General features: G+C 35.7%; 1 protein-coding gene across 1 annotated transcript in view; it reads left to right on the top strand.

The window, feature by feature from the left end:
• PTPRG (protein tyrosine phosphatase receptor type G) overlaps nt 1–15,246 on the top strand; it is a 979,702-nt gene that overhangs the window by 576,821 nt on the left and 387,635 nt on the right. The window contains 1 exon segment of the mRNA XM_053720987.1: nt 7,262–7,419. Within this exon segment, the coding sequence (XP_053576962.1) occupies nt 7,262–7,419 (158 nt within the window).

A 15,246-nucleotide genomic window follows, 5' to 3' on the forward strand; every position in this document is an offset into this window, starting at 1 on the left:
GAGTGCTGAACCAAAAAATAGCTTAGATGCCTTCTTTTTCAAATAAAGATAGCAAGAGAACGAAGAAAATTGATAATAGGAGTACATTAAAAAGTTGCTTAAATATGCATGCTCTATCTGAGAAAAAAATTTGGGTTCAGTGTCCCTTTAAGTATTGAAATGTTCTGTATAGGTGGGCAACAATCAAAATCAGCTATTTCAAATGACAAAATAAAGGCAAAGAAGATATTTTAAACCATTTTTAATACACTTCAACAAGTAAAATGATTCACTGAGAGCATGTTAAAAGTAAGAAAAAAAATCGCAGTACACTGTCTCTTTAAGGAGTAACTTGACTTTTTAAGATTACCCATTTTTATGTCGATAGTACGCAAGTAAAAACAATAAATTCTAGATAGGATGTATTTAAAGTAAAGATGTACTAATGCTAATCCATAGTACATAAGTATACACCAGCATCTTAAACACTTTACTTGCTCTGGGAGCCAAAGGTGCTTGTATCATCTTTCATAGGCTCAAGTTTGTTGATTGCTGACACGATACAAGCCCCACTGGCACTATGAGCAGCTGCAGTATTTAAAATGCTGGTGCACTGAGAATATCTAGCTATGCTTCACATGCATGTGCAGAGAAACATGTTAACATTAAAACTGATCACTTTTTACTATAATCATTTTTGCCAATACATATATATTGCAATTTTGTTTCTATTCAAAGATGTAATAAATCTATGTGAATTTAAATTTTGACCGGAATATCCCTTTAAATATTGAAGGACTAAGAATAAAGGTATAGTTTCTATAAAGTGATGATTGTTGCCCCATTGAAACCTAAGTTCCACATATGTAATCTCTTTATATACAAATATTAAAGTCAGTGTGCAAACAGTGGCTGTGCAAAATATAGCAATGCTAAGATAAATTTGCTTTATCAATTAAAGTGTATTGCAAAGTTTTATAACAAATATTTTATATTACAATCTCAAAGTATTTAAAGTCCATTTAAAGGAAAGTAAAGTCTAAGAAATTTCTTTCATGATTCAGAGAGTAAAATTAAAAAAACTTTGCAATTTACCTCTATTATCAATTTTAATTCATTCTTCATTCTAGGTGTAGGAACATGCGTCATGCTGCAGCAATATGTCATCATTTTTATAACGGTTATACATTTGCAAGAACACTAGGTGGCAGCAGTTTTTCCTTTCATATACTGGTCCAGAAATATGCTTGCTACCTACATAGATATCTCTTCAAGAAATAATAGTATGAGAACAAAGGGATTTTGAAAATAGAATTGAAAAAAATGTTTCCCAATTTATTTCTATGTTCTGTCTGAATTACAAAATAAAAATTGTGGGTTTTGTGTCCCTTTTTAAATACTGAGAAATTAGGGATATCAGGAAATTTGAAATGAAAAGAATCTGTTTTGGACTATGAAATAGCTATAAATAAATATTCAAACTTTTGTATAATATTGGCGGGCTTAGCTTCTCTGGCAACTACTATGGAACAATTCCTTGTTAGCAGTGATTGTTTTATATGGCAGTAAACATGAAGTTGCCATCCAATAACTCAAGTGTACTTCCAGTAAATGCCTATATCCCAGTTTTACAGAAACATTTCATGTTGAGAAAATGGTTATCAAATTATGTGAGTGGTCTAGATAGACTGAATTATTAGAGGCTGATAAGATCAGATCTTTATTTTTATTATTATTAATTTGTTAAAGGACCACTCAATCCAGTATAATTGCATATTTAACAAGTGCATAATAAAGACAATACAGCTGTCAAATTTATTTTTTCTCCCATTTTGCGGCACCCTGTATTATGTGACAGAGATCAGCCAATCACAGACTAGTATATATATGTATGTATATGTGTGTGTGTGTGTATATATGTATATATATATGTGTATATATATGTATATATGTATATGTATATATGTATGTATATATATATATGTATATATGTATATATATATATATGTGTATATATATATATGTGTATATATATATATGTATATATATATATATATGTATATATATATATATATATATATATATATATATATATATATATATATATGTATATATATATATATATATATATATATGTATATATATATGTATATATATATGTATATATATATGTATATATATATATATATATATATATATATATATGTATATATATATGTATATATATATGTATATATATATATATATATATATATATATATATATATATATGTATATATATGTATATGTGTATATATATATATATATATACACACCCTGTGATCTTATGCACATACTCAGTAGGATCTTGTTATCCAGAAAATGTGCATATAAAAATACTGTGCAAAATTTGACAATGGAAGTAAATTGGAAATTGTCTTAAAACTACATGCGCTATCTAAATCACCAAAGTTTATTTTGACTTGAGTGTCCCTTTTTAAGCGCTAATACATTTAGTAGCGCTGTGTACATGAGATGGGGTGCACAGTAAAATTTGTGTTCACAACTGGTAGCTAGTCCCCACAAAGCCAAAATGCTAATTCTGTAATCTGCAAATGTGATGTATTAAATTGCTAGTTAGGGAAATTTGCAGCACTTTGAAAACCTAGGTTATAGATTTGCTTTTTGACTTCTGTACGAAACTGGGGTAAAGCACAATTTTTATTTAAAAAAATCTTTAATATTACTTTAATGAAAAGAAAAAACTGCTGTAATGAATAAAATAACTATGATAAATTTAAATATTTATTTTAATCCTCTAGTAGGTGTAAAGCTATTAGCGTTTGCTATAAAACGCATTAGTGTCCTAGATGACGACCAATAAAGTTATCTTTAATTCTCAAACAGGATTGCGAAGGAGTTTTTTCTTTACCTTTTATACACTGTACAAGAAAGAGGAAGGTTTTAAGGCGTTATGAGGAGGAGAAATACCCGACTATAGAATAAGTAATATCCTTTTTTTTTTTTTTTTTTAACTAAACAATTCTTAGCAATTCTGCATAAATTACTGAAATTATGAAAATACTTTTTTTGTGCTTCTGGGATATTTTAAACGTTGTACTTTGCAATTACAATAATAAAAAAAGAAGCAAAACCAACCTTCAAATGACTTCAAACTGTTTGAAATAAACCTATTGAATTTCAAAACAGTCTCTAATTGTAAAAGAATAAAAAAAAGGAGATAGGCACTAATGGCGTATTTTGCATTTTAAAAAGTCTGCACTATACTTCTTTGCATTGATAATTCATTATGTACTTCCAAATAGTTAAAATGAAGGACAAAAAAATGAAATGAAAAACTATACTGCTTAATACAGTGTATATTTTAATATGAAAAGCATCCATTATTCATATGTGGTATTTGAATAATTTTAAATTTAGCATTCATTTTTCTTATTGATTTATTTTTTACTTTGAACAATTAATTATTAAAAATTATAGTGAACGCAAATATATTTTCATATCTGTTCTTACAACTTGACTAAAGATGACTAAAGCGGTTACTTGTAGTTTTTTCTTGTGACAAATGTTTTATATTTTAATAATAATTATCTCGGAGTGGGCTGTTTCAGAAGCTTTTGAAGTTTATCACTATCTTAGAATACATCTACGTAAAGAAAAAAATAGATATTTATTTTCAACTTTAGCTTGCTCACTGTTTTGTATTATTCTATTGGGTATTGGTGTGCCATGTGTTTGATGCATATATAGTGGTGTATAGCACCAGTTTTCCAAAAGATTCAAAAAACATAAAAGATTATCTATGCTACTTCGATCAGAATAATAGTTTATAGTCAGTTTTGATTGTGTTTTTTTTATCAATTGTATGAAATTGCAATTCTGGGGGGAAAAATCTAATATTTAAATGGACACTCAAGTCAAAATTAAAGTTTCATGATTTAGATAGAGCATGCAATTTTAAACAACTTTACAATTTACTTCCATTAACAAAATGTGCACAGTCTTTTTATATTTACACTTTTGAGTCACCAGCTCCTACTGAGCATGTGCAAGAATTCACAGAATATACGTATATGCATTTGTGATTGGCTGATGGCTATCACATGGTACGTGTATGCATTTGTGATTGGCTGATGGCTGTCACATGATGCAGTGGGAGTAGAAATAGACATAACTTTGAAATTTGTGCTATTGCATTGTCTTGTTATTGTGCATTTGTTGATTATGAAAATCTACTGTATTTACTGGTCCTTTAACTGTATAAATCAAATCCCTCACCCACAAAAAAAAAGAGGAAAATAAATAACTCAATTTTCTATTTAGTTTCCCTTTTATTATGTTTAAAAAGGACAAATTGTTAGACAATAACATGCTTTAAAGAATTATAACATTTTATTGTCTAGCAGCTGTCCTTGAAGGGACTTAAAACATAGTTAAAGGGGTATTAGCAGTATGAAATTGTAATATAAAATGTTAATTATGTGTAGTTAAAAACTTTGTAACATACATTCATTATTTATATTGTCCCCTTTTCCTGTAATTTAACTCTTAAAATTGTTTGTTTTTTAAATTCCACTAAGTTTCTATAAAGTAATGGATGCCACCATGTCTAAACTTAAAGGGACACTGAACTCATATTTTTTTCTTTCGTGATTCAGATAGAGCATGCAATTTTAAGCAACTTTCTAATTTACTCCTATTATCATTTTTTCTTCGTTCTCTTGCTATCTTTATTGGAAAAAGAAGGCATCTAGGCTTTTTTTTAAGTTCATACCTCTGGACAGCACTTTTTTATTGGTGGATGAATTTATTCACCAATCAGCAAAGACAACCCAGTTTGTTCACCAAATATGGTCTGGCATCTAAACTTACATTTTTGCATTTCAAATAAAGATACCAAGAGAATGAAGAAAATTTGATATTAGGAGTAAATTAGAAAAGTTGCTTAAAATGTCATGCTCTATCTGAATCACGAAAGAAAACATTTGGGTTCAGTGTCCCTTTAAGTTTTAAGCTTATCTTACTGTCCTGATGCATACAATTAGGAACATAAATAAAACAGGCAATAAAATAAATAGACTAATGCAAACAAAGTTGTGTAGGAATTGGCTTGTTTACACAAACTCTACCTTATTGCCTGAATTATACATCTTTTCACTAACTGTTCTCTATAGAGATAAATAGTAAACTACTTCAAACATGGTGACACCGATTACTTTATAGAATCTAGAGTACTTTATAGAAGCAAAACTTTTACACTTACATTATCAATATTTAAACAATTAATATAATGATAAAAAACACAGCTACATATTATACTAAGGCTAAGCTTTGCTTTAAATACATGATTATGTGTAGCATGTATTTACTGTTTAATATCCCTTTAAAGGGATACTAAAGTCAAATTCGAACTTTCATGAATCGGGTAGACCATACAATTTTAATAGACTTTCCAATTTACTTTCATAATATGCATACTTTCTGAGGTACCCGCTGCTACTCAGCGTGTGCAAGACTTCACAATTTACTGTATAAGTGTATGATTCTGTGATTGGCTGATGTCTTTCTGACATTCTAGTGGTCATTTAAAATTCGGAGAAAGTGATATTGCATTGTCTTTTTATTATGCATGTGTTGATATGTTTAATTCTACTGTAATGGTTTTTTAAAGTTGTGTAAACATTGACACTTTTGAACAAGACACAGCTAGTCAGCCTGTCAAGAGCAAAATAAACACATAGCAGCCAATCACTGCCATGGAACATATAGGCCAACATTTCATGGATGCTTTCTGGGAAAGGGAGAAGGGAATTGTGGGTAGTATCCCATTGGAGTTTTGTTGAGAGAGCAGCAATGGGAGAGACAGGGCTGTAGGCATATTGTGGCATTGTCCAGGAGTGGTGCCAGATTGAGTGGATGAGCGTGGTGTTATATGGCAGCAGTTTTTCACGAATATTATACTTGTGCAAGATGGCAGCAGTGTTTCATTTCAAGTATTGCTCAGGACACATTAATGCTACCTACCTAGGTATGCTCTTTAAAAAAAAAAAAAAGGTGCCAGGAGAGCAATTTGATAATAAAAGCAAATTTGAAACTTTTTTTTTTTTTTAAATTGTATGCTCTGTCTGAATCCCACATGACAAATTATGGGTTTCATGTCTCTTTAATCCATAGTTAGCCACAAACAGTTATTAATGGGACATAAAACAAGTTGGGATAGAGACAAAATATAATATGTAATTACTATACCTGCAAATTTATACTGCAGTGCCTCATCATTAACCATTTATTTTTAGTTTCTGAATTTTAAAGCTCTAACTCCCCCAACATATTTCCTTCTATGGCTGTATCTATATCTATTGTGTTTTGGTAGAATGAAAAAGTGAATAGGGATTATCAGCTGGAACATGCCTAGAAGCTATGAACTCAGTTGAAATACAATGCCTGTGTCTAAACACTGATAAGAGGGGTGGAGTTGGCTGCTCCAGGCAGCTTAGCTGTGTAATTCATTTTGCTTATTTTTGAAAATTATTTTAAAATACTTGCTAGCAATTTTTAAACCATTTTTTATGCAAACTATTTTTAATTAATTATCCCTTTTAGGATATGCACAGATCTCAACCTGTTTTATGTCCCTTTCACAAATTTGTTCATTTTCGTATTACATTAAAATGTTACTTTAAAAGCATTCTTCTATACATATATATACAATTTATATTTATTATTGATGATCACAATATATGTTAAAAGAAAATGTCTTACTATTACATTTTATTCATAGGTGTTTATATTGGTGGATAGTAAAGAGAAACTTACTTTTTTTCTGATTCTCCCCACAAACTTCTAGTTTATTTTAAATTTAGCATTGATGCATATTTTTTTTTTTTTTTGGTGCAGCTTGTTTGAAAACACCACTGAATGTCCTATGCTTTGACATGTGATACTAACTGAATATTTTGAATCAACCATGGATCACTTGAAAGACTAAACTTTGCTGGGTTCTACATCAGACAATATTTTTTTTTATTGTTTGCGTATTGAGAAATTAATTTTCAAAGCCTCTGATGACTATTTGGTAGGGAAGGGTAAATGCTTTCCAAATATTTTAAAAAAAAAAATTTCCATTTATTTTTTATATATTTTAAAATATGTCTATGGTGCTTTGAAATTGCTTTACTGTATATCTGGATTTGGGATACCAACTGATATGGACATTTGTTGTTTTTTTTGTTTTTTTTAATGAATGAGAAATCCATTAACACTTTATATCTCTCTTCTACAGAAAAAGAAACGTTATTGGATCCGTTTATTCTGAGGGACCTTCTTCCCACCTCCCTTTCCAGTTTTTATAGATATACCGGTTCCCTAACGACCCCTCCGTGCAGCGAGATTGTAGAATGGGTTGTGTTCAGCCGGCCTGTTCCAATTTCTTATCGTCAGGTAAGTCATGTTTTGAATACATTATTTTCTAATATACATAATTGTCCTAAATGGACATTAAAGTCAAAATTAATATTTAATGAGTCAGATAAAGCATGTAATTTTTAAACCGCTTTTTTAAGAACATTGTGCTGATTTTCAGACTCCTAACCAAGCCCCGCAGTGTCAGATGTATACATGTGTTTACAGACTCCTGCAGGCTCCTGTTTGTAAACTGTCTTTTCATATGCAGGGAAGGGGGAGGTGGGGAGTGTCTGCTCTTTTTGTTTACCCAGCCCCTTTTAGTGGGTGTCCCAGACTACCTCATCAACAGTACTAAACTGGGAGCTTCTAAGTACGTTTTTAAAAGGTTTTATACTGAATTTTTAGATCAGTATCTGTGCATATTCTTTTTATAGTAGTGTCTATTACATGCAGTTATATGAAAATTGGTCTATACTGTCTCTTTAAGGACTATAGTGCAAACAATCTGCATACAAAAAAATCATTTAAAATTATTGTTTGCATTATTTATCAGTCCAGAATCTTTTTTGAGTTTAATTAAAAATATTATACTACATTATAAATATCACACAAATAATTAGTCAAAAAGTGCTTTCATCAATGTATTTAAGATCACTGTAAAGGATGTTTTATATCATCAACCTACACAGACACGCAAAATAAATCTTACATTACCCTAATGTTGGTTCCCAGTAGCTTTTGTAAGTGCTTTTAAACAGTATAATCCACATGACCACTAGATAATGAAGATATTTTGTCAAAGTGTCAGTTAATTTCCCTGCAGGCATGATTTGTAGGCCAACAATCTCCATTAATAGGCAACAGCTTCCCTTTAACAGCACTGCCACTTCATTTAGATCTTTAATTTTTTTTGTATCTCCGTCTATTTCTTTTTACTGTTACGTAGGTAGTGTTAGTAAAACACACACACACACACACACACACACACACATATATATATATATATATATATATATATATATATATATATACACAGTGTGTGTATATATATATATATATATATATATATTTCTTTCATGTAATTGGCAAGAGTCTATGAGCTAGTGACATATGGGATATACAATTCTACCAGGAGGGGCAAAGTTTCCCAAACCTCAAAATGCCTATAAATACACCCCTCACCACACCCACAATTCAGTTTTACAAACTTTGCCTCCTATGGAGGTGGTGAAGTAAGTTTGTGCTAAGATTTCTACGTTGATATGCGCTTCTCAGCATTGTTGAAGCCCGATTCCTCTCAGAGTACAGCGAATGTCAGAGGGACGTGAAGGGAGTATCACCTATTGAGTACGATGATTTCCCTAACGGGGGTCTTTTTCATGGGTTCGCTGTTATCGGTCGTAGAGATCTCATCTTCTACCTCCCTTTTCAGATCAACGATATACTCTCAAATTTACCATTACCTCTACTTAAGAACTGTTTTAGTACTGGTTTGGCTATCTGCTATATGTGGATGGGTGTCTTTTGGTAAGTATGTTTTCATTTACTTAAGACACTCTCAGCTATGGTTTGGCACTTTATGCAAATTATATAAAGTTCTAAATATATTTATTGTACTTATATTTGCCATGAGTCAGGTTCATGTATTTCCTTCTGCAGACTGTCAGTTTCATATTTGGGAATATAAACACTTTAAGAAATTTGTTTCTTACCTGGGGTTTAGTCTTTTTTTCAATTTGACTACTTTTGTATTTGCGGGTATTAGACCCGTGGGTGCGTCAAATGTTACTTTATTGCGTCATTTTTGGCGCAAACTTTTTGGCACGGGAAATTACGTTTTTGACGAAACTTCATCATTTCTGGTGTCATACGTGACGTCGAGACCTTTCACACGGCGGCGTCATTAGTGATGCAAGTGTGTCATTTCTCCAACATAGGTGTGTCCGGTCCACGGCGTCATCCTTACTTGTGGGATATTCTCTTCCCCAACAGGAAATGGCAAAGAGCCCAGCAAAGCTGGTCACATGATCCCTCCTAGGCTCCGCCTACCCCAGTCATTCTCTTTGCCGTTGCACAGGCAACATCTCCACGGAGATGGCTAAGAGTTTTTTGGTGTTTAAATGTAGTTTTATTCTTCAATCAAGAGTTTGTTATTTTAAAATAGTGCTGGTATGTACTATTTACTCTGAAACAGAAAAGAGATGAAGATTTCTGTTTGTAAGAGGAAAATGATTTTAGCAACCGTTACTAAAATCGATGGCTGTTTCCACACAGGACTGTTGAGATGAATTAACTTCAGTTGGGGGAAACAGTGGGCAGACTTTTGCTGCTTGAGGTATGACACATTCTAACAAGACTTGGTAATGCTGGAAGCTGTCATTTTCCCTATGGGAACCGGTAAGCCATTTTCTTAGTTTAGAATAAGAATAAAGGGCTTTAAAGACTGGTAGACATTTTTCTGGGCTAAAACGATTACTTTATAAGTATATTTAGTGGATTATAACTATAAATAGTTCTTTTAATCTTGGGGATGTATTAAAAAAAACGGCAGGCACTGTATTGGACACCTTTTTCACTGGGGGCCTTTTCTAGTCATAGGCAGAGCCTCATTTTCGCGCCACTAATGCGCAGTTGTTTTTGGAAAGCAAGGCATGCAGATGCATGTGTGAGAAGCTAAGAACCACTGAAAAAGCTTATTGAAGGCGTCATTTGGTATCGTATTCCCCTCTGGGCTTGGTTGGGTCTCAGCAAAGCAGATACCAGGGACTGTATAGGGGTTAAATGTAAAAACGGCTCCGGTTCCGTTATTTTAAGAGTTAAAGCTTTCAAATTTGGTGTGCAATACTTTTAAGGCTTTAAGACACTTTGGTGACATTTTGGTGAATTGTGAACAATTCCTTCATACTTTTTCACATATTCAGTAATAAAGTGTGTTCAGTTTAAAATTTAAAGTGACAGTAACGGTTTTATTTTAAAACGTTTTTTGTGCTTTGTTATCAAGTTTATGCCTGTTAACATGTCTGAACCATCAGATAGACGATGTTCTGTATGTTTGGAAGCCAAGGTTCCTCCCCATTTAAATATATGTGATGAATGTGACATAGTGTCCAAACAAAGTAGGGACAATGATGCCACTGATAATGATGTTGCCCAAAATGATTCCTCAAGCGAGGGGAGTAAGCATGGGTACTGCATCATCCCCTTCTGTGTCTACACCAGTCTTGCCCACACAAGAGGCCCCTAGTACATCTAGTGCGCCAATCCTTCTTACTATGCAACAATTAACGGCTGTAATGGATAATTCTATTAAAAACATTTTGTCCAAAATGCCCACTTATCAGAGAAAGCGCGATTGCTCTGTTTTAGATACTGAAGAGCATGAGGACGCTGATGATAATGGTTCTGACATACCCTCACACCAATCTGAAGGGGCCAGGAGGGAGGTTTTGTCTGAGGGAGAAATTTCAGATTCAGGAAAAATTTCTCAACAAGCTGAACCTGATGTTATTACTTTTAAATTTAAATTAGAACATCTCCGCGCTCTGCTTAAGGAGGTGTTATCTACTCTGGATGATTGTGACAATTTGGTCATTCCAGAGAAGTTATGTAAGATGGACAAGTTCCTAGAGGTCCCGGTGCCCCCCGATGCTTTTCCTATACCCAAGCGGGTGGCGGACATTGTAAATAAGGAATGGGAAAGGCCCGGCATACCTTTTGTTCCTCCCCCTATATTTAAAAAATTATTTCCTATGGTCGACCCCAGAAAGGACTTATGGCAGACAGTCCCCAAGGTCGAGGGGGCGGTTTCTACTCTAAACAAACGCACTACTATCCCTATAGAAGATAGTTGTGCTTTCAAAGATCCTATGGATAAAATATTAGAGGGTTTGCTTAAAAAAATGTTTGTTCAGCAAGGTTACCTTCTACAACCAATTTCATGCATTGTTCCTGTCACTACAGCAGCGTGTTTCTGGTTCGAAGAACTAGAAAAGTCGCTCAATAAAGACTCTTCGTATGAGGAGGTTATGGACAGAGTTCAAGCACTTAAATTGGCTAACTCTTTTATCTTAGACGCCACTTTGCAATTAGCTAGATTGGCGGCGAAAAATTCAGGTTTTGCTATTGTGGCGCGCAGAGCGCTTTGGCTAAAGTCTTGGTCAGCGGATGTGTCCTCCAAGAACAAATTGCTTAACATCCCTTTCAAAGGTAAAACGCTGTTTGGCCCTGACTTGAAAGAGATTATTTCAGACATCACTGGGGGAAAGGGCCACGCCCTTCCTCAGGATAGGTCTTTTAAGGCTAAAAATAAGCCAAATTTTCGTCCCTTTCGCAGAAACGGACCAGCCTCAAATTCTACACCCTCTAAGCAAGAGGGTAATAGTTCTCAAACCAAACCAGCCTGGAGACCGATGCAAGGCTGGAACAAGGGTAAGCAGGCCAAGAAACCTGCCACTGCTACTAAAACAGCATGAAGTGTTGGCCCCCGATCCGGGACCGGATCTGGTGGGGGGCAGACTCTCTCTCTTTGCTCAGGCTTGGGCAAGAGATGTTCAGGATCCTTGGGCGCTAGAAATAGTTTCTCAAGGTTATCTCCTGGAATTCAAGGAACTACCCCCAAGGGGGAGGTTCCACAGGTCTCAATTGTCTTCAAACCAAATAAAAAGACAGGCATTCTTACATTGTGTAGAAGACCTGTTAAGAATGGGAGTGATTCATCCTGTTCCATTAGGAGAACAAGGGATGGGGTTTTACTCCAATCTGTTCATAGTTCCCAAAAAAGAAGGAACATTCAGACCAATTTTAGATCTCAAGATTCTAAACAAATTTCTCAGGGTTCCATCGTTCAAGATGGAAACCATTCGAACAATTCTTCCTACCATCCAGGAAGGTCAATTCATGACCACGGTGGATTTAAAGGATGCGTATCTACATATTCCTATCCACAAGGAACATCATCGGTTCCTAAGGTTCGCCTTTCTGGACAAGCATTACCAGTTTGTGGCACTTCCATTCGGATTAGCCACTGCTCCAAGGATTTTCACAAAGGTACTAGGGTCCCTTCTAGCGGTGCTAAGACCAAGGGGCATTGCAGTAGTACCTTACTTGGACGACATACTGATTCAAGCGTCGTCTCTGTCAAAAGCAAAGGCTCATACGGACATTGTCCTAGCCTTTCTCAGATCTCACGGGTGGAAAGTGAACATAGAAAAAAGTTCTCTGTCCCTGTCAACAAGAGTTCCCTTCTTGGGAACAATAATAGACTCCTTAGAAATGAAGATTTTTCTGACAGAGGCCAGAAAATCAAAACTTCTAAGCTCTTGTCAAGTACTTCATTCTGTTCTTCTTCCTTCCATAGCGCAGTGCATGGAAGTAATAGGTTTGATGGTTGCGGCAATGGACATAGTTCCTTTTGCATGAATTCATCTAAGACCATTACAACTGTGCATGCTCAGACAGTGGAATGGGGATTATACAGACTTGTCTCCGACGATCCAAGTAGATCAAAGAACCAGAGATTCACTCCGTTGGTGGCTGAACCTGGACAACCTGTCACAGGGTATGAGCTTCCGCAGACCAGAGTGGGTCATTGTCACGACCGACGCCAGTCTGGTGGGCTGGGGCGCGGTCTGGGAACCCCTGAAAGCTCAGGGTCTAGGGTCTCGGGAAGAATCTCTTCTCCCGATAAACATTCTGGAACTGCGAGCGATATTCAATGCTCTCAAAGCTTGGCCTCAACTAGCAAAGGCCAAATTCATAAGGTTTCAATCAGACAACATGACGACTGTTGCATATATCAACCATCAGGGGGGAACAAGGAGTTCCCTGGCGATGGAGGAAGTGACCAAAATAATTCAATGGGCGGAGAATCACTCCTGCCACTTGTCTGCAATCCACATCCCAGGAGTGGAAAATTGGGAAGCGGATTTTCTGAGTCGTCAGACTTTCCATCCGGGGGAGTGGGAACTCCATCCGGAAATCTTTGCCCAAATAACTCAATTATGGGGCATTCCAGACATGGACCTGATGGCGTCTCATCAGAACTTCAAGGTTCCTTGCTACGGGTCCAGATCCAGGGATCCCAGGGCGACTCTAGTAGATGCACTGATAGCGCCTTGGACCTTCAACCTAGCTTATGTATTCCCACCGTTCCCTCTCATTCCCAGGCTGGTAGCCAGGATCAATCAGGAGAGGGCTTCGGTGATCTTGATAGCTCCTGCGTGGCCACGCAGAACTTGGTATGCAGACCTGGTGAATATGTCATCGGCTCCACCATGGAAGCTACCTTTGAGACAGGACCTTCTTGTTCAAGGTCCATTCGAACATCCGAATCTGGCTTCACTCCAACTGACTGCTTGGAGATTGAACGCTTGATTTTATCAAAGCGTGGGTTTTCAGATTCTGTCATTGATACTCTTATTCAGGCTAGAAAGCCTGTAACTAGGAAAATTTACCATAAAATATGGAAAAATTATATTTGTTGGTGTGAATCTAAAGGATTCCCATGGAACAAGATAAAAATTCCTAAGATTCTATCCTTTCTACAGGAGGGTTTGGAGAAAGGATTATCTGCAAGTTCTTTGAAGGGACAGATTTCTGCTTTATCTATTTTACTTCACAAAAAACTGGCGGCTGTGCCAGATGTTCAAGCTTTTGTTCAGGCTCTGGTTAGAATCAAGCCTGTTTACAAACCTTTGACTCCTCCTTGGAGTCTCAATTTAGTTCTTTCAGTTCTTCAAGGGGTTCCGTTTGAACCCTTACATTCCGTAGATATTAAGTTACTATCTTGGAAAGTTTTGTTTTTGGTTGCAATTTCTTCTGCTAGAAGAGTTTCAGAGTTATCTGCTCTGCAGTGTTCTCCTCCTTATCTGGTGTTCCATGCAGATAAGGTGGTTTTGCGTACTAAACCTGGTTTTCTTCCGAAAGTTGTTTCTAACAAAAACATTAACCAGGAGATAGTTGTGCCTTCTTTGTGTCCGAATCCAGTTTCAAAGAAGGAACGTTTGTTACACAATTTGGATGTAGTTCGTGCTCTAAAATTCTATTTAGAGGCTACAAAGGATTTCAGACAAACATCTTCCTTGTTTGTTGTTTATTCTGGTAAAAGGAGAGGTCAAAAAGCAACTTCTACCTCTCTCTCTTTTTGGCTTAAAAGCATCATCCGATTGGCTTATGAGACTGCCGGACGGCAGCCTCCTGAAAGAATCACAGCTCACTCCACTAGGGCTGTGGCTTCCACATGGGCCTTCAAGAACGAGGCTTCTGTTGATCAGATATGTAAGGCAGCGACTTGGTCTTCACTGCACACTTTTACCAAATTTTACAAATTTGATACTTTTGCTTCTTCTGAGGCTATTTTTGGGAGAAAGGTTTTGCAAACCGTGGTGCCTTCCATCTAGGTGACCTGATTTGCTCCCTCCCATCATCCGTGTCCTAAAGCTTTGGTATTGGTTCCCACAAGTAAGGATGACGCCGTGGACCGGACACACCTATGTTGGAGAAAACAGAATTTATGCTTACCTGATAAATTGCTTTCTCCAACGGTGTGTCCGGTCCACGGCCCGCCCTGGTTTTTTTTAATCAGGTCTGATGAATTATTTTCTCTAACTACAGTCACCACGGTATCATATGATTTCTCCTATGCATATTCCTCCTTTACGTCGGTCGAATGACTGGGGTAGGCGGAGCCTAGGAGGGATCATGTGACCAGCTTTGCTGGGCTCTTTGCCATTTCCTGTTGGGGAAGAGAATATCCCACAAGTAAGGATGACGCCGTGGACCGGACACACCGTTGGAGAAAGCAATTTATCAGGTAAGCATAAATTCTGTTTTCCGGTCATTTTTGGCGCCAAAAAAGTTACGTTA

The sequence above is a fragment of the Bombina bombina genome, chromosome 7 (assembly GCF_027579735.1).
Source record: "Bombina bombina isolate aBomBom1 chromosome 7, aBomBom1.pri, whole genome shotgun sequence".
NCBI classification, from domain to species: Eukaryota; Metazoa; Chordata; class Amphibia; order Anura; family Bombinatoridae; genus Bombina; species Bombina bombina.